At 39.7% G+C, this 25,679-nt stretch overlaps 1 protein-coding gene and 1 long non-coding RNA gene across 6 annotated transcripts in view; both read left to right on the top strand.

Moving 5' to 3' along the window:
* NUDT14 (nudix hydrolase 14) overlaps positions 1-25,406 on the top strand; it is a 142,750-nt gene extending 117,344 nt beyond the window's left edge. For all 5 annotated transcript variants that reach the window (XM_058162874.1, XM_058162876.1, XM_058162877.1 and 2 more), the window contains 3 exons: positions 5,414-5,478; positions 7,981-8,218; positions 23,907-25,406. In XM_058162874.1, coding sequence (XP_058018857.1) covers positions 5,414-5,478; positions 7,981-8,218; positions 23,907-24,147 — 544 coding nt within the window. In that variant the 3' untranslated portion in view covers positions 24,148-25,406. The remainder of the gene's footprint in view (positions 1-5,413; positions 5,479-7,980; positions 8,219-23,906) is intronic.
* LOC131187986 (uncharacterized) lies at positions 17,161-17,520 on the top strand. Its single transcript, XR_009152699.1, has 2 exons — positions 17,161-17,196; positions 17,358-17,520. It is a non-coding gene; the product is annotated as an uncharacterized LOC131187986 (long non-coding RNA).
* Positions 25,407-25,679: the final 273 nt, after the last annotated feature.

Below are 25,679 nucleotides of genomic sequence, written 5' to 3'. Positions count from 1 at the left end.
GGAATGGAAAAAATGGATTGACTATATTCAACGTAGATATCAGACTAAGAGTTATCAGACTGTTTTTGAATGATTATGATGTATTATTCTTGATTGTTTTTGGGGGAAGTTAGGAATTGATGATTGTAGGGGTATAATTAAGTTGGGATGAAAATTTTTTAGCATATGTTTGTTTTATTTTAACTATACCTTGTGCCCGTTCCGGGAAGTCGGAGGGGTTGTGAAGGGAGGGAGAGGAGGGGGAAAGGGGAAAAATTTTGTAAAACTTTTGAATAAAAAAAATAAATAAAAAAAAACCTCTTAACAACGTGCTAGATGGAAGGAAGATCAGAAAATTGATATAGAGCAGAATGAGGGAAATTTGGTAAAGCAAATTAAAAATCAGTCTCAGGAGCATATAAAGAGATTGTATAATGTGTTACTTGAAATAGATTCTGAAAGGGACTTAGTAAAGGACTGTATGATAAAGTGGGCACAAAATTTTCAGGAGCCAATATTATTGGAAACTTGGGAAAAAATTTGGGTTAGAAATGTTAAATTCATGAGCACAGAATCTGAGGAAAATTTTATAAAATGTTTTATAGATGGCATCTAGATCCTAAAAATTATCGTGTATGTATCCAGATATGCAAGCAAAATGTTGGAGATGTAATTGTGATGGCTACATATTTTCACATTTGGTGGACTTGTAAGGACATAAAGGCCTTTTGGATAAAAATTTGGTGGATTTTACAAAATGTTTTGAAAAAGAAGATAAAGTTCCTGCCGCAATTTTTCTTGTTGGGAATTATTACGGATTGTACAGTAATTGAGACTAAATTGATTTTAAATCTAATAACAGCAGCAAGATTACTAATAGGACAATACTGGAAGAAAAAAGAAGTACCTACAATAGAAGAATGGATATTGAAGGTTGCCAATTTGGCTGAGATGGCGAAGATATCAGCCTTTTTGAAAGACAATACGCAAGAAAGATACTTAAAGGAATGGAAAAAATGGATTGACTATATTCAACGTAGATATCAGACTAAGAGTTATCAGACTGTTTTTGAATGATTATGATGTATTATTCTTGATTGTTTTTGGGGGAAGTTAGGAATTGATGATTGTAGGGGTATAATTAAGTTGGGATGAAAATTTTTTAGCATATGTTTGTTTTATTTTTAACTATACCTTGTGCCCGTTCCGGGAAGTCGGAGGGGGGGGGTTGTGAAGGGAGGGGAGAGGAGGGGGGGAAAGGGGGGAAAAATTTTGTAAAACTTTTTGAATAAAAAAAAAATAAAAAAATAAAAAAATAAAAAAAACCTCTTCTCAAAGAATTAATCCTGCCAAATTTTATATCAATAGGCTTCGGCAGGATTATACAGTATAGGTTTGAGAGTTCAAAACAGAATGAGCCAATATTGCTTTTTTGGACAGTTGTTATTATTATGTTATGCATCATAGAGATATCTTTAACTACCTAACCTGAAAAATTTCAGATTAATTAATGCATTGCATTTAAGGAAGCAGAGCCCTTCAGAGGCACGGAGGAAACAAGTAGGTCAAATGACGAAAGCATTTGCAACACAAGATCTGCCCCTTTTTGTGTGTGCATTGTAACTCCACATAGACATAAGAAAGGGGTGGAATATGTGTGCAAAATCCTGAAGATGCATCTTGAGTTTTCTAGTTTGGAGTGCAGGAGAAAATGAATAAAATACCTTTTTCCTGTTAATTGCCATTTACATTATTTTTTATTGAAAATGGATGCATCAGTAAAAATGAATAGGCAAAAGGTCTTCAGTTTGTAAGGATATGTATGGATGCTGTAGAGTTAAAGCATTGTAATGGATGAAAATAGTTTTTTGTTTGTGTGTTGTGTTCAACTGACAGCATATTTATAAAAAATAAAGATGTAGACAGATATATATAAAACAAATTACAGTGTTGTTGCTGTTGTTAGTTGCAAAGTCGTGTCCGACTCAACCCCATGGACAAAGTTCCTCCAGGCCTTCCTGTCCTCTACCATCCTCTGGAGTCCATTTAAACTCATGCCTACTGCTTCAGTGACTCCATCCAGCCACCCAAATGGATAAACTTTTTCCAAGCAAACATCCAATATAATATTTAATCCCATCTCCCACTGCTAGGAGAAATCCACCAAAAATCATTGAAGAGTAGAACAGTCCTTCAAACATTCCTCCCTCAAAATTTTGGGTTTTAATAGGTAGACAGTTCCAGCAAATCCATTAAGTATGTTTACTAGTTATAAATTCTGCAACTGGTTTGTGTTAGAATACCCAGCAAATCAATGATTAAATGTCTCTTTCCATTTTTATGTTTTTGATCCACACTGATTTTCAAATATACCTCTTCAGCCATCTGTACAGATTCCAGAACTTTTGGAATAGGGCAAGTTATCAATCAAAATTAATATTAGATAGTTAACAAGCTATCATGGAAACCTAGCCTGTACATCAATTAAAAATGTTTTTGTCAAGAAGTTGGCAATAAAGCTGCCTGTAAAAGTAATACAAAAAATGATTTTCTATAAAAATGTGGGAAATATATTTTGTTTTCTTGTGCTTCATATATCTGATTTACCAAACAATTTAGAAAATAATTTATTATACCAAGGCAATATGCATGAGTGGAGAGTTTCCAGAATCAATAATTTTGTTCCATCTGTGCTCTGGCTTCTGTTGTTCAGGCCACTGGTCACTAATATTAAAATGTAAAATTCAGCTTTCCAACTTATACTATGTTGTTGAAAGCCATCCAGTAATGTAATAGTGTTCCTGGTGTCTGTTTTTAAACAATATTTTAATAGTGAAAATGGGAGTGAGAGGTCTCTGAAAGCCAAGCTACTTCAGTCCATCATTAAAATATCCCCAATACTTGAAAATTGCCTCATATCACAATCATTAGGTATGATCTTTAACTAGATTTAAGGTTAAAGGATGGGGATGAGGAAAACCTGCCTAGCAGAGGCAACTTCCTTCCACCCCAGTAAAATGGAGCCCAAATCATTATTGCTATCCTTAATTTCTATTTCAAATTATAGTCCAATTAGATTTGGTTAACTATTTTGATTATTTAAGATAACAATTTCAATACATTCATTTATTTATTTAGCAAATATCTAGCCTCCCATCTCACATGATGGGATTTTGAGTGGAAGACAACTATCGTAACAAAACAACATAACCAATCTTAAAACACTGACCATTAATCAAAATGAAAACATGAAGAAGCCAAAATAATGAGAATAACAGTCACCTAATATCAAAAAACCACCATGGGATTCCCAAGGTTGCTAGAAAAAACACACATTTTAAATGCTTTCTGGAAAGCTAACGGGGATATAGCCAATCTCATTTCAAGGGGAATAATGTTCCAGATCCACAACAGAAGCCACAACAGAAAAGGCACATCTTCTGTGTCCTGCAAGATGGCTAGGGAATTCTGGGAGTTGAAGTCCACCCCTCTAAAGGTGGCTCAGGTTGAGAAACACTGTGCTAGCAGACAGGGCCTGCAGCATACCTTTACTGCAAAATGTGATGGAATAGGCAGATGTAATCATGATGTTGTTGTTGTTGTTAGTTGCAAAGTCGTGTCTGACCCATCGCGACCCCATGGACAACATTCCTCCAGGCCTTCCTGTCCTCTACCATCCTCTGGAGTCCATTTAAAATCATGATGAGGCAGTCTTTAATCTGGTCCCATGCCGTGTAGAGGTTTAAAGTCAAAACCAGCACCTTGAATTGCATACAGAAGTAGACTGGAAGCCAATGCAACTCATGAAACACATCCTAGGGGCACACATAAATGTCTCCATAGCTGCATTCTCTATCAATTGAAGTTGCCAGATACTCTTTAAGGGCAGCCCATATAGAGTATGTTGCAGTAATCTACTTTGGAAGTGACCAAGACATGAGTAACTGGGGAAGTTTCATGGTCCAGGAAAAGGCACAATTGGTGCACAACACAAAGGTCCTCCTGAATGATTGGAAAAGATCCAAATACTCCACTTCATCTAGGGCTTGCTAAAGCTGTTTCACAATCACCTTCCCAAACTTCCCTAAAAAAGCAAAGTTAGACACTGCAAGAAAATTGTCCAGTGTAGTCGCATCTAGCAATGGCTTCTTGAAGAAGGGGCAACCAATTTCTCCTTAAGGGGCAGCAGAATGACCCCTCTCTCAGAGAGGAATAAACCACTTTTAAAACCCAACCACACAACACTCCCCAGTCAGCCTTAGTTAAGAAGGCATGGATCTAAGGAGCAGGTGTCTGAGTTCACAGTCATAAGTACTCTGTCCACTTTCTCAGCCCTAACAGGTTAAAACCATTCCCAGATAACCAGGCAAGACTGTATCCCAGGCATCTCCATTGGACCTGTATTAAAGTTGGTGTTCAACTGTGAATGAATTTGAGTGATTTTATCCAATAAATGCTCTGAAAATTCCTCCGCATGAACCTGTAGGTAAACTTCAGAGTCCTCCTTCCCCTGGAGGGCTTGTGTCACCTTAAACAAGGTGGTGGGGAAGATATCCACAGATACAGTAAAGTATACAGTAAAGGGCAGAAGTATCATTTCTCTGCCCTTATTGCCACAAAATGGGTCTTAATAACAACTGAATAATCTCAACCACTATTTAGGAGTAAATTTCATCAATCTCGGTAGACCATTTTCCAAAAGCTGTTTAATAGTGGGCTAAAGAGACTGTCTAAAGATGACACCATGTAAAATAATTAGCATTTTATATATAGCAAAAATGCAAGTAAAATAGGCTGCAGATCTTAACGAGTGTATGTCTACAATGATATTGATAGTTGGCTAGCAGCAGTTAACCAACCAGGAAGGTATCTATATTCTTGAGGAAACCCCAATTTTGGCAAATATGGATGAAATCTTAAGGACATCAAATTAAATATACTTAAGGGGCTCAGCAACAGAAGGAATGAAGTCTCTTAATAACCTGAAAAACACCCTGGCTTGATGGCTCCAAAATGCACTATCCTGCTTGTTGCAAGTCTCTTTGTGATCATCCTAATTACTGAGTAGATCACTTCATTGTTACTATAAGTGAACAGGATATTCCAGCACAAGCTTAAACTGAGCAGTGTCTCTTTAAGACCCTGGATGTGTAATCATACAGAAAAGCATTTTTCATTGCACAAGGGACAAGGATTCCAATGGAGCCGACTTGTTATATTATCCCAGTGATACTGTCTCCAAAATCAGGTGCTCTTAGGCATCTCCCTTAATAAAAAATACTGTAGCTTCTTCATTTTTGCAACTATCATTTAAAAGTGATGCCTGTTAACTCGTATGCTTACCTTTTAAAATCTAGCTCTGAACCAATTAAATTGCATGCTACATTATTTCATTAACTTGTGAACTTGTGGTTTTTTTCTTTCCTATTGTTAGTGTGTCCATTGTCATCTTCAATATTTCTCGGCAATGCTTTGTTGTGGTGAAGCAGTTCCGTCCAGGTAATACTCTTCCTTACTTCAGCTTTTATTTTCTAGCAAAGTAAAGCTCTTACGGATTTAATGGTAAAAAGCAGGTGGGCCTCTATAGTTGCAGCATAATAATTTGTTTTGTAGCGAGAGGAAGCGGCAGTCGACCTTCTGGTAAATTACTGTACTCTGAGCTTCCTGATAGGATGTTACTTTCCTGAGATCTTTCAATTTCACTGTAAGTTTATACCTCTCAATTAAGGTGAAAGATGTTTTCCGCTAAAGGGAAAATCTATCACTTTTATCTCCTGCTGTTTCTCCAAGGCAAGGAAGACAGTCATGACAATTGGCTATAACTCACTAACCCGGCATCATTTCATGGATAGCCAATTGTTATTACAGGTATCTATCTGAAGAATTTTCTATGCAAACCTAGTTTAAAGATTTATAAAACAGGTGAACCACAGACTAAATTTCACATCGAGTGAACACCTGTCCATTTGTGAGACTCCTGATCACAGCCTTCTCCATTATAATGGGATAATTTCTGTTACTATTGGAGCAATTATTTATAAATCAATAGCTATATATACAAATGAGTAAGTTCCCTATCTTGTACTCTTTTTCTGACAATGGAAGAGTGGTCATCTTACCATCCTTCCTATCTATAAATACCTATAGGTTTCATAAAAATTAACTTACGTATTTGTAGAAGAGATAAACAAAAATAAACAAAATAATAATGCAAAATGAATTGATTTAAAAACATGAAATTTCAGGAAAAAAATAGGATTTACAGTAGTTTCAAACTGATTTCCATTGAAAAGAATAAAAATCTCATTTGTCCAGCACCCACTGATCTAACTTCTGCTGGTGAGAAACCTAGAAATAAGTCTCATCTGCTTCTTTCAATTGGTAATCAGAGTTGTATGAGAGAAACAGACTTTTGTGTACTGACTTACCAGTTGTTTAGCCTTTATGACTAAATAGTCTATCCCAATGAATTACTAAACTGAATACAGCTCACCATTAGCCAGGGGCCATGACAAGAAATCCCCCAAGAATTTCTATAGCCCAGTGCTTTCCCCCCCATGTTTGGATGCCACCTTTTTCATTAAGCCCAGTCCTGTGCCTTAAACAGTTCTAGACAATCTTAGACAATGTTAGCAGGGTAATCTTTCTTTATCACTTGATATGATCCAGCCTTACTGTGCTCACAAGCTAGGAAAACGGGAGGGGGGGGCTATAGGACTGAGAAAAAAAGACAGTGATAAATCACTTCTATATTGTTACCAAAAAATTGAATTTGCGTGTCTTTATGTAGTCATCACCAGGAATTAAGTAATTTGGGGAATTTTTACCTTTTTACCTACATGAAAATTAAAGCCATTTACTGAGTTTTAGTGTCAAACTGCAGTATAAATAATCCCGTTTCATAAAGGCTGTACCCTGCATAACCATTGTTCCCTATACCCTATAACAGCAGTCAATACAGTAGTATAAATTGAATCAGGTAGATAAAACCTTGCTTTTTTTAATTGTCTTTGATAGAATTATATTTCTCTTAATGTTTTCTTTACATGAATTGTATCGCAACAGTTGTTTCTAGATTAATGCAAACCCTCTGTTGCAAATTCTACTTGGCAATCTCTGCGAAGGGCTAGTATGCATTCAGAAGAGACTTTTCAAACAAGCATACATGTTATAAGTCTAATTATACAGCTACAGATTTGGCTAGCCGAAAGAGTCAACACTGTGCACATAGTACAGCATGTATACACCAGTGTCTAAAAAATATCAGTGAGTGCTGGGAAATACTGTAAGCATGTTAGCTGACGAATAGAAATTGTTCCTGAAGTAACAATAATTCTGGAGAGAAAAAAAACTCTAAGCCGTTCAAATATGTCTTCTCCTCTGCTCAATGCAATTAATTGATTTCCATTCAACCTGCAAAATATTCTGAATATTAGATAATCCAGTGTACATCTCATTAAGCTTTTTACAGCTTGAATACACACACACACACACACACACACACACACACACACACAAGATTAACTGCTATTAAAGCAGATTTGTTTTAAATCTGTGGCGATCCAGAAAAGGGAGGCGAGAAACGTTTTAGTTAATATGGTATTATTAAGCTAATAGTTATATTTTCCATTTTCTATCTTCTCCCTGATTTGAAGGAAATGAGCCAAAGCCACATAACCTGAATAAAGCCTAATTATGTAATTAAAAGAATTGCTCTTCCTATATTTGTTTTAAGGGTAATAAAGAAAGCCATGAAATTGAACTCACAGTATCTATATTACTGACAACATTTTGAGGGAAATGGCTGTTTCAAAATAGTACTAAAGTTACGTCTCCCATGATGAGATTTGGGATGCTCTCCCATTTTTTTAATGCATGGAAGGATGGGTTGGCATCTACCTGAATCATCCTATTTCTCTTTTCAGAGAAATGCAACCTGATCATGCATGCTCAAAAAAGTGACAAGTGATTAATTTTACTTTTTCCAAAAAAAATTTCCAGCTGTCTATATGTGCGAAATGGAACAACAACGTCCTCAGTACTTTGAGAATAAAACTGAAGAGAGCTGGTGCCCTCTGTCTGATTTTTTGCCTGCTTCAAAAGGAATAACTTACGAACTCTGTGCTGGTATTGTAGACCAGCCAGAGCTCTCCTTGGAAGAAATTGCTTGCAAGGAAGTTTTAGAAGAATGTGGCTATGAAGTTCCTGTAACCAGCCTAAAAAGAATCACTTCATACAGGTTGGTAGATCACTGATTTTCAAAGGCTAATTAAAGTTTTGAAACATATGTTGAAATCTGCTAGATATTTTGACAGGGGTTTTTTTTCCCATTAGGTTTGTGAATTTTCTCAGTTGGTTTGTTTTTTCCCCCCAGTCCCAAGTTCCCAGTAAAAGTAACAGATTCTTCAGGCCTTAGTAGATCATTGGAACTAGGCTGCAGTCACAAACAGTTAGAATGACTGGCCTTTATCTTTGAGCATCTGGGAATTGATGGTAGTGACATCTGCTATAAGATCTCAGAAGACAAAGGCAAGAAGAAAGAGAATTGTTCCTCTTTGAACTTCCTATCTAAGGCTTCAGGGTAATAAATCCCTTGTAAAGCACTTATCAATTAATTATAATATTACTATATTGCCATATTCGAGAATGATTTGTGATATAAAAACAAAAGACACCGTGAGCCCCAAAAACGTTCAAATAATATCAATTGAACAGTCATAATACTGAAATGTAGTATTCTGATCCCATTCTGGCAATCCCAAATAAAAAGCTCTCTGCAACACCATCATTTTTACAATCTTTCTAAGAACATCAAGGTGAAAGAGCAGTACTTCCCTCTAAGGAACCTTCTACCACCTTCTCAAAAGCAGGGAAGAGAGCCCTTAAGCATCCTTTCACTGAATGAGCATAAGGAACAGGAGGAATCTATTTACAGAAAGTGGTCCTGAAGATACATGGGAACTAAATCATTTAAGCTTTCAAGAATAAAATCAGTATGTCGAATTATAAGTGAAAACCTATTGGTAACTAGTACAAAACCTGCAGATCTGATATATTGCTGTTAACAATTCTGATCCACCAACCATCGAGCCATGTATATTACGTTATAATAGTTTAAACTCTAACATAGAGAAGGACAGGATTTACCATTACCAAATGTTTTATGGCATGAGTGGCTAGAATAAATCAAATGAATAAGCAAATAAATAAATGTTCTTCTGCTACTAATAGAGTAAGTAAAGACTGACTGACCACGGTCGAGCAGTAGCTTTGAGTTACGGACTTGCTTCTTTAGATGGAATGTGCAACCCTTCCAGACTAAAATACTGTCAGCTGGTTTTTGGACAGGAAAGGAAGACAGAATGCAATAAAGGCATAATAGAAGCCAATATCTTGTCGTCCGCTTGGTTTTATGTAATATAGAGAATTCCTTAAAACATACAATATTTTTATAATCTAAGGACACATTTTTACTATGCTGTATCCATACATACACAGTTTTAAGGTATTTTTTAACATACAGTAATTCATTTTTTCAATACCACATACAGTAGTAGAGACAGGGAAACAGAATCTTGTATATATGAATCTATATTAATTTGCATATAATAGTCATCTAGTGGCTCTCAAAGGATTCAGTAGTTTCCCAGTTGTGATATTTAATTGAAACATACAAAAAAGAAAGAAAGAAAAATGTCAAGGACTGAGCTCAAAATGTTCTATATGCTAAGTTTTGTTTTATTAGTGATCTACTGACTGTTTCTGGTCAGTAAATAACACCATAAATCTAATCTACCGTATATACTCGAGTATAAGCCGAGTTTTTCAGCACGTTTTTTGTGCTGAAAAGCACCCCCTCGGCTTATACTCGAGTCTACGTCTCGATGTACTTCGGGAACCCCGCACAGGAGACGCCAAAGAGGCGGCGAGATCGTCCGGCGGGATTTGCCCAAGGCTGAGCAGTTCGCCGCGCGGACCCGAGCCAAGCCGGTCCCAGTCCAGCCGAACGGTGAAAGCGGAGCGGCGCTCGGGATGGCGGGGAACCCCTCCCCCCCCCAGCCGAGAAGGCTGGCGGCTCCCCCACCCCGCCGCGCGGACCCGAGCCAAGCCGGTCCCAGTCCAGCCGAACGGTGAAAGCGACATGCTGAGCGCCGCTCCTCTTTCACCGTTCGGCTGGACTGGGACCGGCTTGGCTCGGTCCGCAGTAACTCCGCCAGGCTGTGCGCGAGGAAACCATTTAAAAGCCCAGCTTCTGAAGCACGGAGGGAGAAGAAAGAAAGCCCTGGCGGTGCAGTGAGAGGGCGGGGCGGGGGAGCCGCCAGCCTTCTCGGCCGACGCCACCGCTCGCTGGACTGGGACCGGCTTGGCTCGGGTCAGCGGGCGGGCGGGGAGCCGCCAGCCTTCTCGGCTGAGGGAGGGAGGGTTTCCCCGACATGCCGAGCGTCGGCCGAGAAGGCTGGCGGCTCCCCCGCCCCGCCCTCTCACTGCACCGCCAGGGCTTTCTTTCTTCTCCCTCCGTGCTTCAGAAGCTGGGCTTTTAAATGGTTTCCTCGCGGCAGGCGGGAAGAAGATGCTCGGTAGCAGCGGCGGCGGAGGCAACCACCACGTCAGGAGGCTTTCAAGAAGGCGGCGTCCGAGGGGAGCAAGGCCATGATGCAGAAGCGCGCCAACCCCAAAGGCCCCGCCGGGGTGGCGCCCAAGACGGCTGAGCTGAAGGTCTTCAAGTCGGACAGCGTGGAGGCTCGCTTGCCGGTGGCCTCGAACCTGCGCAAGCAGAAGTCCCTCACCAACCTGTCTTTCCTGACCGACAGCGAGAAGAAGATGCAGCTCTACGAGCCGTAGCCTCAAAGGCGGCAAGCAGGCGCCCTCGCTCATGTCCAAGAACCTCTCCCGGTCCGAGCACTCACTCTTTCAGGCTAAGTTGGCCCCGGCCACCAGCAACAAACCGCCGCTGGCGCCGTTGCCTTCCAACCTGGGCAAGCCCAGCCGCATCCCGTGGGGGCCTTACGCCGAAGTCAAACCGCTCGAGCTAGTAGTCACCGTGCTGGGCGACCTGGAGCAGCTGCTCTTCAGCCAGATGCTCGGTGAGTCAGCCCGTCCCCTTCCTTCCCGTGGGGGTCTGCCGGGATTTCCCTTTGTTTAGAGCTGGGAATCCTCCTTCCTCAGCGGCCTTTCCCTGCCCCAGTCCTCAGAGCTCTCTCTCCGGATCGCTCTTCTAGTTGACCCTATACTTTAGGCTGGAACAAGCGGTTTGAGAACTGGGTTATTGCTTTACTATCTTCTCTTGCTTTTTCATGCTCGGGCAACCCTGGGCTTTCCCAGCACAATTGCAGAGTAGACGTTTTGCAATTTTCGTTCAAATAAATATTCATGTTATTTTACTTGGCTCTATCTTTATTTTTTACATTGACCAGTAGCTGCCTCATTTCCCACCCTAGGCTTATACTCGAGTCAATAGTTTTTCCCAGTTTTTTGTGGTAAAATTAGGTACCTTGGCTTATATTCGGGTCGGCTTATACTCGAGTATATACGGTAATTTACAACCATGAACAAAATGGCAACTGAGACAATGACATTTTTATCATAGTCTGCACAGGAGTTCCAAAAGAAAAATCTTTACCTGTTGTGTTATATAAGCAGTTTGCTTTGTTTTCATCTTTGCACAGAATTGATAATACCTTTTGCTATATTTAATTTTCATAGAACTCCATTAATGTCCTCTTACATTCCAGGCCTGCCACCATCAAAACTTTCTGCTACCAAGGGAGTTTAACATGATTTTATCACCAAAAATGGTAGCTCTATGTGTCTTGCCTCCTTACTTTTCTCCAGACAGGTGGGAAAACGGCAGTCAGGCATGGGTTAACTCTTGTGTCAAGCTTGTAGGACCGAGTCTTTAATCTGTTTCAAGCCCCGCCTTATCCTGTTGTCTCTCCAGTTTTTTACTCGGTCCCAAGCTGGACCAACGTGTCTTCCTGAGCTCCTAAGTTAGCTCTAGTTTTATTTTTCTTCTGTGCGTTTATTTAATCAAGTTTTCAGCGTTATTTCAAGATTTACAAAGGATTCAGATTTCAATCATCAAGCGGCAAAAGGAGAGCAGCAATCTTGCCGGCTGGCAGATTCATTCCTCAGCAACCTCCCGGGGCTCAGAGAGGTTTGCTTAGCTTCCCAACTCTGCAAAGGGGGCGGAGTTTTCCTGCAAGCTGCGTTTCACAGCCTTTGCTGAGCAGCTAAACCGGCACACCGAGAGATCTATTACAGCCCTTATCTTTCCGATCTCAGCTGCAGCTGCGGAGAACAGTTTGGCTGACGCTACAGAACCCTCCTCACGCAAGTATACCACCGGCTGGTGAAATCGTGGGGGAAGTAGAGTGGGGCCTCTTACTTGAGCTTTGCCTCTGAGGCCACAAGGGGCAGTTTATATTGGCGCGATCTCTCGAACGGCTAATTTTGGCGCGAAAAGACTCCGGCGCCATTTTGGAGGCAAATATAGTTCTTTAGCCGGTCGCCATATTGGGAAGCGATTCTTACTAAGCTTTTGCCTGCTTATTCCTGAGGATTATTAAAAAATGAGCAAAAAGACCAATAAAGAAAGAAATATCACCTCCCGGGTTCCTGAGGATGTCCCAGGGGAGGGAACATCAGCCCTACAGGCAGATCTTCCAAAAGTAAGGGATCTGAACTCAAATCCAAACCCACGGTGGAGGAAAGGAGGAGACATAAGGCATTAGAAAAGGCAGTCTCCAAGGCCCAGCACCAGGCCTCTCTCACTTCCAGACCTCAGTCCACTGTGAGTACTACTCCTTCACGGGAGGAGGAACAGTCCCCCCACAGGGCAGCATCTGTTACCTCTTTACCCCCTAATTGGTCACCAGATCAACCAACTACAGGATCTACTCCAGTCCCTAAAGATGGGGCCCCATTGTTTCAGACTATGCCAGAAACTGATATAAGACCAAGCCAACATTCTGATGCCAGGAGCCCATTCAAACAGCGCCCATTCCAATCCTATCCAGGGCCAGGGGCTTACAGCTTCCTCCAGAGTTTGGGATTCTCATTGCTGATGCAATTCGATCCAGCTTCAGGCAATGTTATCAGCAGGAGTCTAGGCCTCAAGCTCCTCCAGCCAGATCTCATCAGGAACATCTAGGTTCTGAAGACATCATGTCAGAACACGGTCAGACGGTATCTCCTGACCATTCAGATCAAGAATATTTGTCAGAGGGAGAGATCCCTAGGGATGAGGCCCTTTCAGAAGATGAAGGCTTAGATCTTGAACAACCAGCCTTCATTGGATTATTTAATCCTCAAGTCTTTAAATCACTATTACATAAGGCCCAAATGACCACCCGATTGGGAGAAGTGGCCACAACTAGAATTAGTAGGGAAAAAGGGGATGATCCTTCTACTACTTTATTTTCTGAACCAGCAATAACGGCAGAAGCTGTACCGTCCCCCAAACTATTTACAGATGTGGTTCAACGACAATGGGGTGTCCCAGGTTCTGGACCTTTTCCAAACAGCCTAGACAAACGCTTATATAATATGACTTCTGAAATGTCCAACCTCCTACAGGTACCGACAGTAGACAATCCTATAGTCTCTCTTTCTGCCACCTCCCACATAACGGGACCCCCAGAGGAATATCTTCGTCCTGAAGATAAAAGGGCTGAAAAGGTTCTAATAAAAGGGCATCAGGCGGCAGCTTGGTCAGTGAAGGCGGCTGCTTCAGCATCCTTTTTTAACAGAGCAACCATCATTTGGTTGAAGCAATTACAAGCAAGGACAAACCCAGCTGATACAAGATCCCACCAGGACCTTAACAAGATCATTGCAGCACTGGAATACCCGGCAGATGCCACACTCAATGCCGCCGCTTCGCATCCAAGGCCATAGGGTCTTCTATCACTTCACGCAGGCTCCTTTGGCTTCAGAATTGGCAGGCAGATGTCAAAACAAATGGAGACTAGCCTCATCACCCTTTTCAGGAGAAAAATTGTTTGGGAGTCACTTGAACCCCTCTTGATTGAAACAAAAGATAAGCGGAAGATTCTTCCATCATTGTCCAGGCGCTCTGACGTTCGCTCAACTCCTTATTCTCGCCATCAGTCCTTTCGGGGTTCCGATTCCAGCTTCTACCAGCCACGCCAACACAGACCTTTTCAACCCAGAGGCTCCTTTCAGCAGGACAATCAGGTCAGAACACCTTACAAGATTTCTTCCAGAAAGCCCTTCCGTGGGGGTAGGGAAGGGCTCCGTAGATCTAAGTAATTCACTCTCTTCCCTCCCATTGGCGGACGCCTGTCCCTTTCTCCGCCCACTGGGAATCTACTATTTCGGATGCTTGGGTTCTACAGACTATTAGGAAGGTCTCTTTTAGAATTCACCTCTATTCCCCTAGGTTTTTATTCCTTGTCCCATTTCTCACGACAGTCATAACTGCTATCATGGAAGAGGCCATTACTCATCTCTCCAATATCAAAGCTATTCAACAGGTTCCACAGTCTCATCAGGGCAAGGGTTTTACTCTAGACTTTTGTAGTAGCTAAACCCTCGGGGATGGAGGCAATTCTGGACCTTAAATCCTTAAATAAATACATTGCTTATCGAAAATTTAAGATGCAGTCCTTACATTCTATTTTAGAAGCCATTCACCCAGAGGATTTCATGGCTTCAATAGACCTAACAGAAGCTTATCTTCATGTTCTTATTGCCCGGGGACATAGAAAATACCTCCGTTTCTGTTACAATGGCCAACATTTTCAATATAGGGCCCTTCCGTTTGGTTTATCTTCAGCCCCTAGAGTGTTCTCCAAAGTCATGGGAGCCTTAATTGGTCACATTCGCACTCATCCCATCCGTATCCAATTCTACCTGGATGATATTATCATCATGTCCCGATCTGAGCCCTTGGCTCATCGGGACCTAAATACCACTATTCATATACTACAGGAACATGGCTTTTCCATAAATTGGGCCAAAAGCCACCTCTCACCTTCCAACATTATCTTACACCTGGGAGCTATCATAGATTCCAAACAGTCATTAGTATTCCTCTCCCAGGATCGCCAGAATAGTCTCAAGGATCTGGTCAGACAGATCATTTATTCCCGATCCAGTCCTTGAAATCTCTTTCCCAACTATTGGGAAGATGGTTTCCACTTTTGGAATTGTACCCTGGTCTCGCTTACACAGCAGGGAACTACAATGGACCTTGCTCCCGTATCAACGAAGAGGCCAGTCCACATCACTAACAAGAATTGCCTTCTACCAAAGACATTGACATCACTCCAGTGGTGGCTATCAGACGCTCTGTCCAAGGGCAGTCGATTCAGAGAACCCAACAGAATTGTCCTTACGACAGATGCCAGTCTCACAGGATGGGGAGCCCACCTGGGTCCAAATATGGCTCAAGGCTTATGGTCAGCACAGGAACGCAAACTCAATATAAACCTTCTAGAACTAAGAGCAATCCACAAGGCCCTTCTCCACTTCCACGACTTAGTGAAGGGTCAGGACATTCTTGTGCTCACAGACAACACAACAGCAAAAGCCCATATAAACAGATGGGGAGGCACACATTCAAGAACCCTCATGACAGAGACACTGACCCTCGGCCACTGGGCCGAATTCAACCTTCTCTCGCTTCGAGCTTCCCATATTTCAGGCACAGCAAATGTTCGGGCGGATGCCCTCAGTCGCCAGCAAATAGATCAAGCGGAGTGGAAACTAGATCCAGCTCTCTTTCAAAAGATTTCCCTTCGATTTGGGCTTCCCAAGGTGGATCTATTTGCAACTCCCTCAAATCGTCAACTACCCAGATTCTTTGCCAGGTTCCCGTCCCCAGGAGCGGAAGCGGTCGATGCGCTAAGATCACCATGGCCACCGGAACTGCTTTATGCGTTCCCTCCGCTTCCATTAATTCCCAAGGTAATCAGAAAACTCCTGGAAGAGAAGGCCGAACTAATCCTAGTGGCTCCTCATTGGCCTCGGAGACCTTGGTTTTATGGACCTCAAAGCTCTTTCAGTGACAACACCTTGGCGCATACCAGACAATCAGATTGCTCTCAGTCAGGGCGTTCTCATCCATCCAGAACCTCAGTGGTTACAACTCACCGTCTGGCGATTGAGCGGGACATCTTAGCGGGTCTCAACATTCCCCCAGATGCAGTACCGACAATTCAGGCGGCACGACGACCATCCACGAAGCGCATATACCAATTCACTTGGAAAGCTTTCTCGATATGGTGCTCAAAGAGGTCCATTTCTCCTAGGGATCCTGACCTATCTCACATCATTGGTTTCCTACAAGAGGGCCTGACGTCAGGTCTCTCTCCTAACACCCTTCGACGCCAAGTCGCAGCTCTTTCCTCGGTGCTTACCTTCAACTCATCAGAGTCCCTGGCAAAGGATCCAGTCATCAGATTGTTTTTGAGGGGAGCCTCTAACCTGCATCCTCCTACTATTCACAGGTACCCATCCTGGAACCTTAATAAAGTTCTTAATACATTAATGAGAGCGCCATTTGAACCACTCCGAGAGGCTTCTTTACGACTCTTGACTTTCAAGGTGACTTTCCTTATTGCCATAACTTCAGCTCGCCGCATTTCAGAATTGGCAGCGCTCTCAACACGCAAAGACCTTTGCATTTTTCACCTCGATAGGGTAGTTCTGCGTCTCGACCCAACCTTTGTTCCAAAAGTTAATTCACTATTTCATCGTTCTCAGGAACTGATTCTCCCAAATTTCTGTCCCGTACCCAGACATCAAAAGGAACATGAATGGCATACGTTGGATGTCCGAAGAGCCTTAAAGATATACTTACATCGTACTTCTCCATTTCAGAAACGGAAGCTCTCCTTGTTTCCTTCCAACCTTCTTCGTTAGGCTCCAAAGTTTCAGGACCTACCATTGGCAGATGGATACGGGCCACCATAGCCATGACATACGATTTGCAATCTCTTCCTCGGCCAAAGAACATCACAGCACACTCCACGAGGAGTGCCTCCACTTCGGCAGCTTGGGCGACCCAGGCGCCCTTAGAGGAAGTATGCAGGGCGGCAACTTGGTCATCACCGTCGCCTTTCATCAGACACTATAAACTCGATACCTATGCATCGGCAGAAGCCTCCTTCGTAGACGAGTTTTGCAAAGTGTACACGACAACCCATGACTCATCGCCCTATCTTCACCCTCCCGGACAATCACCTAGCTTTGGTATCTCCCATGCCTGACTGCCGTTTTCCCACCTGTCTGGGGAATGGACGTCGGTCTTACCTGAGACGCCCTTTCCCAGCAAGGAGGAAAACGGCAGTCAGCCCCACCCTTCTGGGGCCGATGTTTATCCATGGGGCGACATTAATTGTTTGTCATTTCAGGAAGACACGTAGAGTCTGAGCAGCTTCCTCGCCAAAAACTGGAGAGACAACAGGATAAGGCGGGGCTTGAAACAGATTAAAGACTCGGTCCTACAAGCTTGACACAAGAGTTAACCCATGCCTGACTGCCGTTTTCCTCCTTGCTGAGAAAGGACGTCTCAGGTAAGACCAACGTCCATTTTACCCAAGTTGGGATCTCATCACATTGCACATTTTTCTTGCCAGTCAACAGCCTTTGAATTGAGCCAGAGGTAAAGAAACACATAACTGGATGAAATTGTATAACAAGCAACTAGTGAAACTTGAGTTGGGGCTGCTGTTATCACCAGCATCACCTTGAAAAAGTCCCTTTCTATTTACTTTTGTTTGCTGATTCTTAAAATTAAAAGCCCAAGACCACTCCAGTCACAGTCAGTCTAGACACATGGCTAGATTACCTATTTACTGCCAAAACTGATTAAAGAAGGCAATGCCAGAACAGTAAACAGTATTAGCCCTTGACTTCCTGCAGATGTAGGTATTTAGAGCTCTCAGATGTTCTGCCTTTTTAAATGCATTTGTTGCCTACAGCAAACACTTGTGTCCAAACACACTGTTTCAAGATTGTTGAGGTGGAGTGGACCATTTTCTGGCCCTGGAGTAATTGAAGGATTATTGCAGTTATTAATTAAATTATGGAATCTGGGTTTTTTTTTAATTCCGAAGTTATTGTTGTAAGGACAACACCATTTTTATAAGGGATTTAATATTGTTGCTGTTTCATTGAAATTCAGTCAGAAATGAGGGAGGAAAGCCAACTGTGTGTGTGTGTGTGTGTGTGTGTGTGAAGAGAGAGTATTTGGAATTAAAGAAATGTCAGGAATTAAATACTCTGAAATGAAAATGTGCTCATAGCCTTCTGCCTCCCCAGATTGCAGTCTTCTGAAAAAAGCATCTGTTCTTATACTTGGAAATGCACGTCAAAATGTATGGAAAAGTGGTGACTTTAAAAGGAAGCAAAACTTTGCTTTTGTCTTGACAACTGTGTTAAAGTGGACACTAACATTTAAAAAAAATGAAGAAGGTAGAGGAAGGGGGAAAAGGGGGAATTAAGTATAAATCCTCAGCTGCCAATCCTGGCAAATGTTGTTTCCTGTTGGATTAACAAGCTGTTTGCTTAAAGAGAGAGGACACTGAACAGAGGAGAAGACTTTTGCTACTCCTTGGAAACACATTAGAGGACTAATTTTATAGATGAAAAGGTGCTTTCTTTAATATGGAATACTGTAAAGCCTGCAGTCCTAGCCATGCTTTGTTGGGAATCAACCTCTTTATATTACTCAGCACAATACTTTTGAGGAAAACTGGATAATCACACCTTAAAAGTTGCATCTTGGAATTCTGTTGTACAAAATCTATCATTACCATTTTTTGATCTGTAATTTAGAAGTCAACCCCCCCACTTCGATGAAGTAAATTCTTCCTTACCACCATTGTAATCAACCATGTGGTATTAGATTATATCTGTATGTTGCAAAATAGTATTAGCCAAATAATTGGAAAGAAAGGTAACACTGAGATAAGAGTTATTAGACAGTTAATATACATGGGATGCTTGGTGTTCTGTATGTATTTGAGTGGAGAGCCATGATAGTAGAATGGCTTCATAGCCCTCTTGTAAGATATTTTACATCTCAGCATTTCCTCTTTTATAGTTCTTACATTCCAGTTTCCCTACAAATGAATCCACGCCTGGGTTAGTTGGAAAGATGTATATATTGTTCTCAGCTGAGAATTATCTTAGGTCACACAAGAAGGCCAGAAAAAGCATTGTAAAATTATTCTGAACTAAACATTGGTCCATCTAACACCAGTTTTGTCTGCTCTAGTGACAAGTCTAGAATACCAGATTCTTTCAGCCTTTTGAAACTTTGTAATGAGAAATGTCAGGATTGAGTCATGTCTGTCACTTTCTCAATTATGTGAGCATTCCTCTACAAACCATCTTTTTTGCTTGTATGCCAGTGACTCACCTAATCTGCTTGATCTTTGCTGTATTGTAATATCTGCTGATTAACTGAGCACGTATATAAGGACTATACATGCATTACATATTTGCATTGTCAATCTATCTGGGAATGAATACCTCCTTCTATGACCTTGTGTCATAGAAGAAACAGAATTGGTAAGAAAAAGGGCATCTGCAGATGAGATGAGTAGGATACCCTGCCAACACTGAGAAGAAGGAAGGGAGAGAATTACATAATGTGATTTGATATTGACTTAGGGGATTTATTTTTTTATCATAAATTAGCTAGAATCCGGAGAGTAAATGGCATAGAAAATAAATTGCAATCATCAGTTCAGGATGTAAGCTAGAGGTTGCTAGATCTCAACAATTCAGAAATGGTTGCAGCTAGCACATTACATATTATTCCTTATTCCCCCATGCCAACTAGAAATCTGGAGAAGTTGTATTTAAAGTTCCCTTCCGGTCTATAGACCTGCTTTCTCAGAGGGAATGCAACCCCAAGAGCCTGGTTTCTTACTGACAAACAGCACTTTTTATTTTCTGGATTTAATTTGTTTCCCCTCATAGAGTCCCATTATTGAAGTTAGGTAATTTTTTCTTGTTCAGTTAGATGGCAAGGAAAAGTACATGTCCCCCATCTTCAAACTGTGGTTGCATTTCAAAAGTATATTACGTATAATACCAGAGCCTCGTTTCATTTTTAGCTTTCTAAATTAATTTCTTTGACGTTCTACAAAAATAAAATATAGTAAATGGAGTATAATCATATATAATGTAGTTATTTTTGGGCAGTGATACATGCTGTATTGTAATCTATACGTGAATGCAATTTTAACCTCATTATACTGTGGTTAATGACCGTAGTATAATTTAGTGGAATCACCTGCTAGTACACCTGCCTCTACAGATTATTAGAGTATATCATTTTGTGTCAATTGCTGCTATTCTGTGGGTACTGTTTTCCTGCACCTGCTACTTAGAGCCTCAGAATTATGTGACGGTCTAAGAAATTACCTAGGGAAATTACCTTTATTGCTCACTGATTGTCTGTTCCTGGATTTGGAATGTAATACAAAGAACATTATGAATCTACATAAATGTTGTATAAAATGTTTTTTAAAATCTAGATTATAGATTCTCTTAAATTACATTCTGTTAAGAATGAAAGTAAAATTTTTACTTAAGCATGGTACTTTATAGTACGGTTAATGAGAATCCAATTTTAAGTAGAAATATGAAAATTCAGTAGAATTCAGTAGAAAATTATCTGCCTTGTTCTGTTGTTGTGCTTGGAGCTGCCTACAACTGATTGGAGGAAAAAGGGAAAGGTCTTATATGAAAAAGTGTTAGAACATTGATTTTCACCTTAGAAGTAATAGACATAAGAAAAAAAGGGTAAGGAAGTTACTGGAGATGGAATAAATTAAATTATGTTACAAAATATCACACATAAATGAGTGGACTTTACTAATGAAAAGTATGAAAAAAAGATGTTTTGTAGAATGATCAAGTGAAAGAAGCTGGGGCTGAGAAAAAGAAATGAAATTGATTAAAAGTATATGAGAGATTTGCTGCAAAAACTGAAAGCAAGAAAAAGATATGTCATTTCATTAGAGAAATGAAAAAGTAATTGTAAAGAATATAATTAAAGAGCAAAGAACGATTAAGATTGAAAAGGCAGAATACAGAGTGATTTTAGAGAGTTGTTAAAACTGATTTCGAAGTGGGTAGAACAAACTTTCAAGATAGTAAATAGACTTAAGAATGAAATTGATTAAGTTATTTGGGTTTGTAGTTAATTCTGGATGGAGGATTTGTATGGGAATCATTGAAAAATGGAATTAAAAGAAATGATAATGTTAGCATGCAAAGAAAAATGATAGGGAATAAATACATTTTGAAATGTATTTTAAAGCCCCCAATAAGGTTGCAGGTGTAGCCAGTAAAACTGAAGAAATATTACATGGGGATGAGTTTGCTTTGGAGTTACCATTTGTTAAGACTGCATCTGTGCCTGATGTTTGGAAGAGTAGCATTTTTTCTTTCATGAAAAGTGAAGTGAAAGGTTTTGCACAGCTTGGAAAGGAATGATGTGCAGCCTTTCCCTTAGTTCATCATTTTTAAATAGCTCAATTTATCTATACTGATGGCTCTGAAAAAGATTATAAAAGCTTGCTTTAAGATGCCTATATGATATAATCATCATATCATGTAGGCCTCTTAAAGCAAGCTTTTAAGCAGCCTAATAGTTCACAAAGGCGCTGTCAAACTCGCGTTATCATGCGTTGTCATGTGATGTATCATGACTTTTCCTCCCCTTTGCTAAATTGGGCGTGGCAGTGCGTGATGCATCCAGCCTGTGGCCCGTGAGTTTGACAGCCCTGGTCTAGAGGAAGCACTGGATGTAACCAGGACAAGAGACGAAAATAACATTGACTCATTCCTTGAAAGAACCAAACTCCCAAGTGGCCAACTAATTAGAGTCAGTTGTCACCTGTGCTTGTAACCATCCTGAGTGAAATGAACTATAAAAGTTAATGCAAAAAGTACAGAGAGATTAATCTGTTAAATTAATGAGGTTAATGTTTTTATTGATGTATTTATGGACCCCCTGTTATATGATTTATTTATTTTTTAGTTCAGGTTGCCTGTTTATGTATGTTTAATTGTTTTTATTGTTTTCTATTGTTTATAAGCTGCCCAGAATCTAATATGACAAATTTAATAAATTAAATGTCCTGGATATTATTCGGCTGAATTCTGATTCAAAAAGTGTAAGGTAAACATAAGTAATTCAAAAATTCAAAAATATAGTCTGGTTTTATACCGAAAAAAGGATGTGAAAGATAGATGAAAAATGTTTTAATATGAAAGATTACTACTAGGTACAAATAAATAAAGATTATGATTATATATAAGTAAACAATTTATTATTATTAGCATCATAATCATCATATCAGTAGCATTAGTATTATTGTTATTAATAATGGAGTATATAAGTAAAATAACACTTATGTTGATTAAAATAAAAAAATAAATTAAAAAATGTTTTAATATGAGAAATGATAAATTGTATTGCTTTAGAAAAAAACAGTGGTGGGATTCAGCCAGTTCGCACCACTTCGGGAGAACCAGTTGTTAACTGTCTGAGCAGTTTGGTAAACTGGTTGTTGGAAGAAATCATTAGGGCAGAGAACCGGTTGTTAAATTACTTGAATCCCACCACTGGAAAAAACATATAATCAATTGAATATGTTTGACTTAGAGAATATTTTGTACAAACTTGGACTTCAAGACTAGTTGCTGAATGTGGTGAGAGAAGACTATGAAGTAAATAGAAGTATGTGTCAGAATAAAGGGGTTGTTTACTAAGTGGTTTATAATTGAGCAGGGAGTAAGGCAAAGATATGTGATAGCCATTTGTTTGTTTAAGGTGTTTATTAATAAATGTATAAAGGACACTTGCAGTGACAACAGATGTGTTGGCTGAGAACATTAATATAGATGTACTTTTGTATGGTATCAAAGCAACGTAGTTGGCTGAGACCCCAGATTGTTTGTAGTAAAATTGGATGGTGTGGTGTCATGGGGTAAGAACCTGAAAATAAATGTATCATTTATCCATTTATTTTAAGATCCTGATTTTTAGATCAGGATAGTTGTATGTGAGAAAATGAAATGTGGGATTGCAAAGATGAATTTGTGTATCCCAGAAGAACATTTACTAACCATGGAAAATGAATGGGAAAAATTAAAACATGCACATGCTGGTAGAAAAATAGTAGATAGTAGCGTATGTGGTCTATTGCAAGGAATGAATACTTGCCAAAAGAAGTGAAAGTGGCTATGTAGTATATATCTACCCACTTTGTTAAATGGAAGTTAAACTTGCAATGTCAAAGTAATTTGAATGCAGGAAAAATGGGGTACTTAAAGAGTGTTAGTAGTAAAACAAGCATGAATACTTGATGAATGAATGTAGATAGAATACAAAAGTGAGTGGCAGTATGTTACAAAAGCAATATGTTAAAGTGTTTTGCTGATGTAGAGAGAATGAACAAGGATCAAATTGCAAAACAAATATATGAAAGAAGAGTTACTGCATCAAGAGAATTTGTGATTGCATGCTGTTTATCAGATCTTCCAAAGTGAGAGTTGAGAAGTTTAAAGAACAAAGGGCAACATATAAAGCAGAGTATGGACTTCTATTCTGCAACAGTCAAAAGAATCTTGGTGGTACATAACACAATTCTGGACAGAGTGTTTACAATAAAAGTATTAAAAAATCCATGATACAAAATACGTAGGTGTGTGTATGACATATGTGTTAGTGATGCAAGTAAGGAAGATTTGCAATAATAGAAAGGTATGAATAGACTGAATTGATAATGAAATGGATATAGTTACAATGTTTTCCTTTGCTTTTAATTCCTTGTTCTAACTTATCACAATTTCTGGAAAGCAAATAGTATGTATATATGTAAATCTAAGGTTTACTTAATCTTACATTCTTTGTTACTTCTTTTTCCTCCCACAAGATCTGGAGTTGGTGTGACAGGATCAAAGCAGACATTATTTTATGCGCAGGTAACTGACGACATGAAATCTAGTGAAGGAGGCGGCCAGCCGGAGGAAGGTGAACTGATTGAAGTTGTGGAAATACCTCTGCAAGATTCCATGAAATTTGCATTTGATGAGACTTTCCCTAAAACTATGGGACTTATCTTCAGTTTCATGTGGTTCCAGTCCAACATAGCACCAAAACTGCTAGAAAAATAATGCACTGGAGAAATGAAGCAGAAACATGGGACCATATTGGAAGCAATCTTTCGGGACTGTCTAGTTCTTAAGTTTGCTGTAGTAAAGGTTCATAAAATTCATATGTTAACAGTGGCAGATCATTAACTCAAGTTTAAATATGTTTTTCATCCCATATTTTATCTTCCATAGAAAGAATTTGAGGAAAAGACATTTGCAATACATGAAAGTTGCCCAGTCAGAAACACAACTTTCTGACAAGAATTACAAGAGGCAAACACAAATGGATAATTTATCGTGAGATAAAAGAATTTTGTCAAGGAAAATGTAAAATCAAGAGAATAATTGGCAAAGGATTACATTTGTTAGTGGTTACTTTATTTTCAATTATTAAAAAGATTTAAAGTAGACAAAAGAACGTGTGGTTCTAACCATTGTAAGACTGAGTTTGAAACAGAATTGTCTACAATGATGACCAGGCAAATGCTAAAATGTATAATAGAATTTCTGTAGCTCCAGGTTGACCTATGGAATTCTTGGTGCTCTCTGACCTTGGTGGTTTGCTTGCAGATGTTTTATTACCCAAGTAGGTAACATCAACAGTGTTTGTGAATGTGGGGTTTGCTCTGTTAATATACAGTAGCTTACTCTGCCAACGTACATATAAAATGTATAAACTTTTACTGAAATTTGAAAAAAGAAAAACTTGAAAAAATGTATGAGTGAACTAAAATTTATGGAAAGTGTTGGCATTATCCGCAATGGAAGAATATTTGTAAAGTTGATGGAACTTGCTGAGATGGCTAAATTGACGTTTTCATCAGAGAAAAGGTAATGTCTATATTTATTGCCCATTGGAAACCCTTTATGGACTTTTTGCATGAAACAGAGCTGCAGCGCACCAAGAAGCCCCTGAGCTGCAGCATATTTTTTTCCTGACTTTCCTGCACTTGTGCTGAACTATAGCATCCCCCTAACTCATGTGATCTACACTGGGCCTCCCAGGGTCTGCCCACCCTTCTGTGGCATGCCAACTTCCTTAGCCTAATTAACAACACACACACACTCCAGACTTACAACAGTAAACAGGATTGCCGGGATTACAGTCGCCAAGCAATACAGTCACATGACATTTTGCTTGATGGTCATGTTGCTTAGCAATAGAAATTCTGATCTCAATTGTGGTCACAACTCGAGGACTACCCGTATATAAACAAGAGATTATGCTGTAACCATAAAATAATTGGTAAATTTATGTTTATAAAGAGGATTGGAAGCTGCTGCTTTGTATCTTCTTTCTTCTCTATTTTAATTTTTTCCTTTCTTGCACTTTTAGCTTTCTCTTTGATTTTTTTTTCTTACTTTATGTTAGTTTGTATTAGTAATTATCTTTTTAAAATATTTAAGAAAATTGTGTGGATTTTTAAATAATTTTAAAATGAAGCCAAATATATGCACATGTATGTACAAAAACCTCAAAAACCATAGCTTAGGGAATCATGGCTTAACGAATTTAGAATGGACAAATGAGAAAGAGGAGAGGATGCTTAATG

This window comes from Ahaetulla prasina, chromosome 1 (genome assembly GCF_028640845.1).
Source record: "Ahaetulla prasina isolate Xishuangbanna chromosome 1, ASM2864084v1, whole genome shotgun sequence".
Taxonomy (NCBI): Eukaryota; Metazoa; Chordata; class Lepidosauria; order Squamata; family Colubridae; genus Ahaetulla; species Ahaetulla prasina.
The sequence above is the reverse complement of the archived record's forward strand: the minus strand, read 5'-3'. Positions and strand labels throughout refer to the sequence as shown.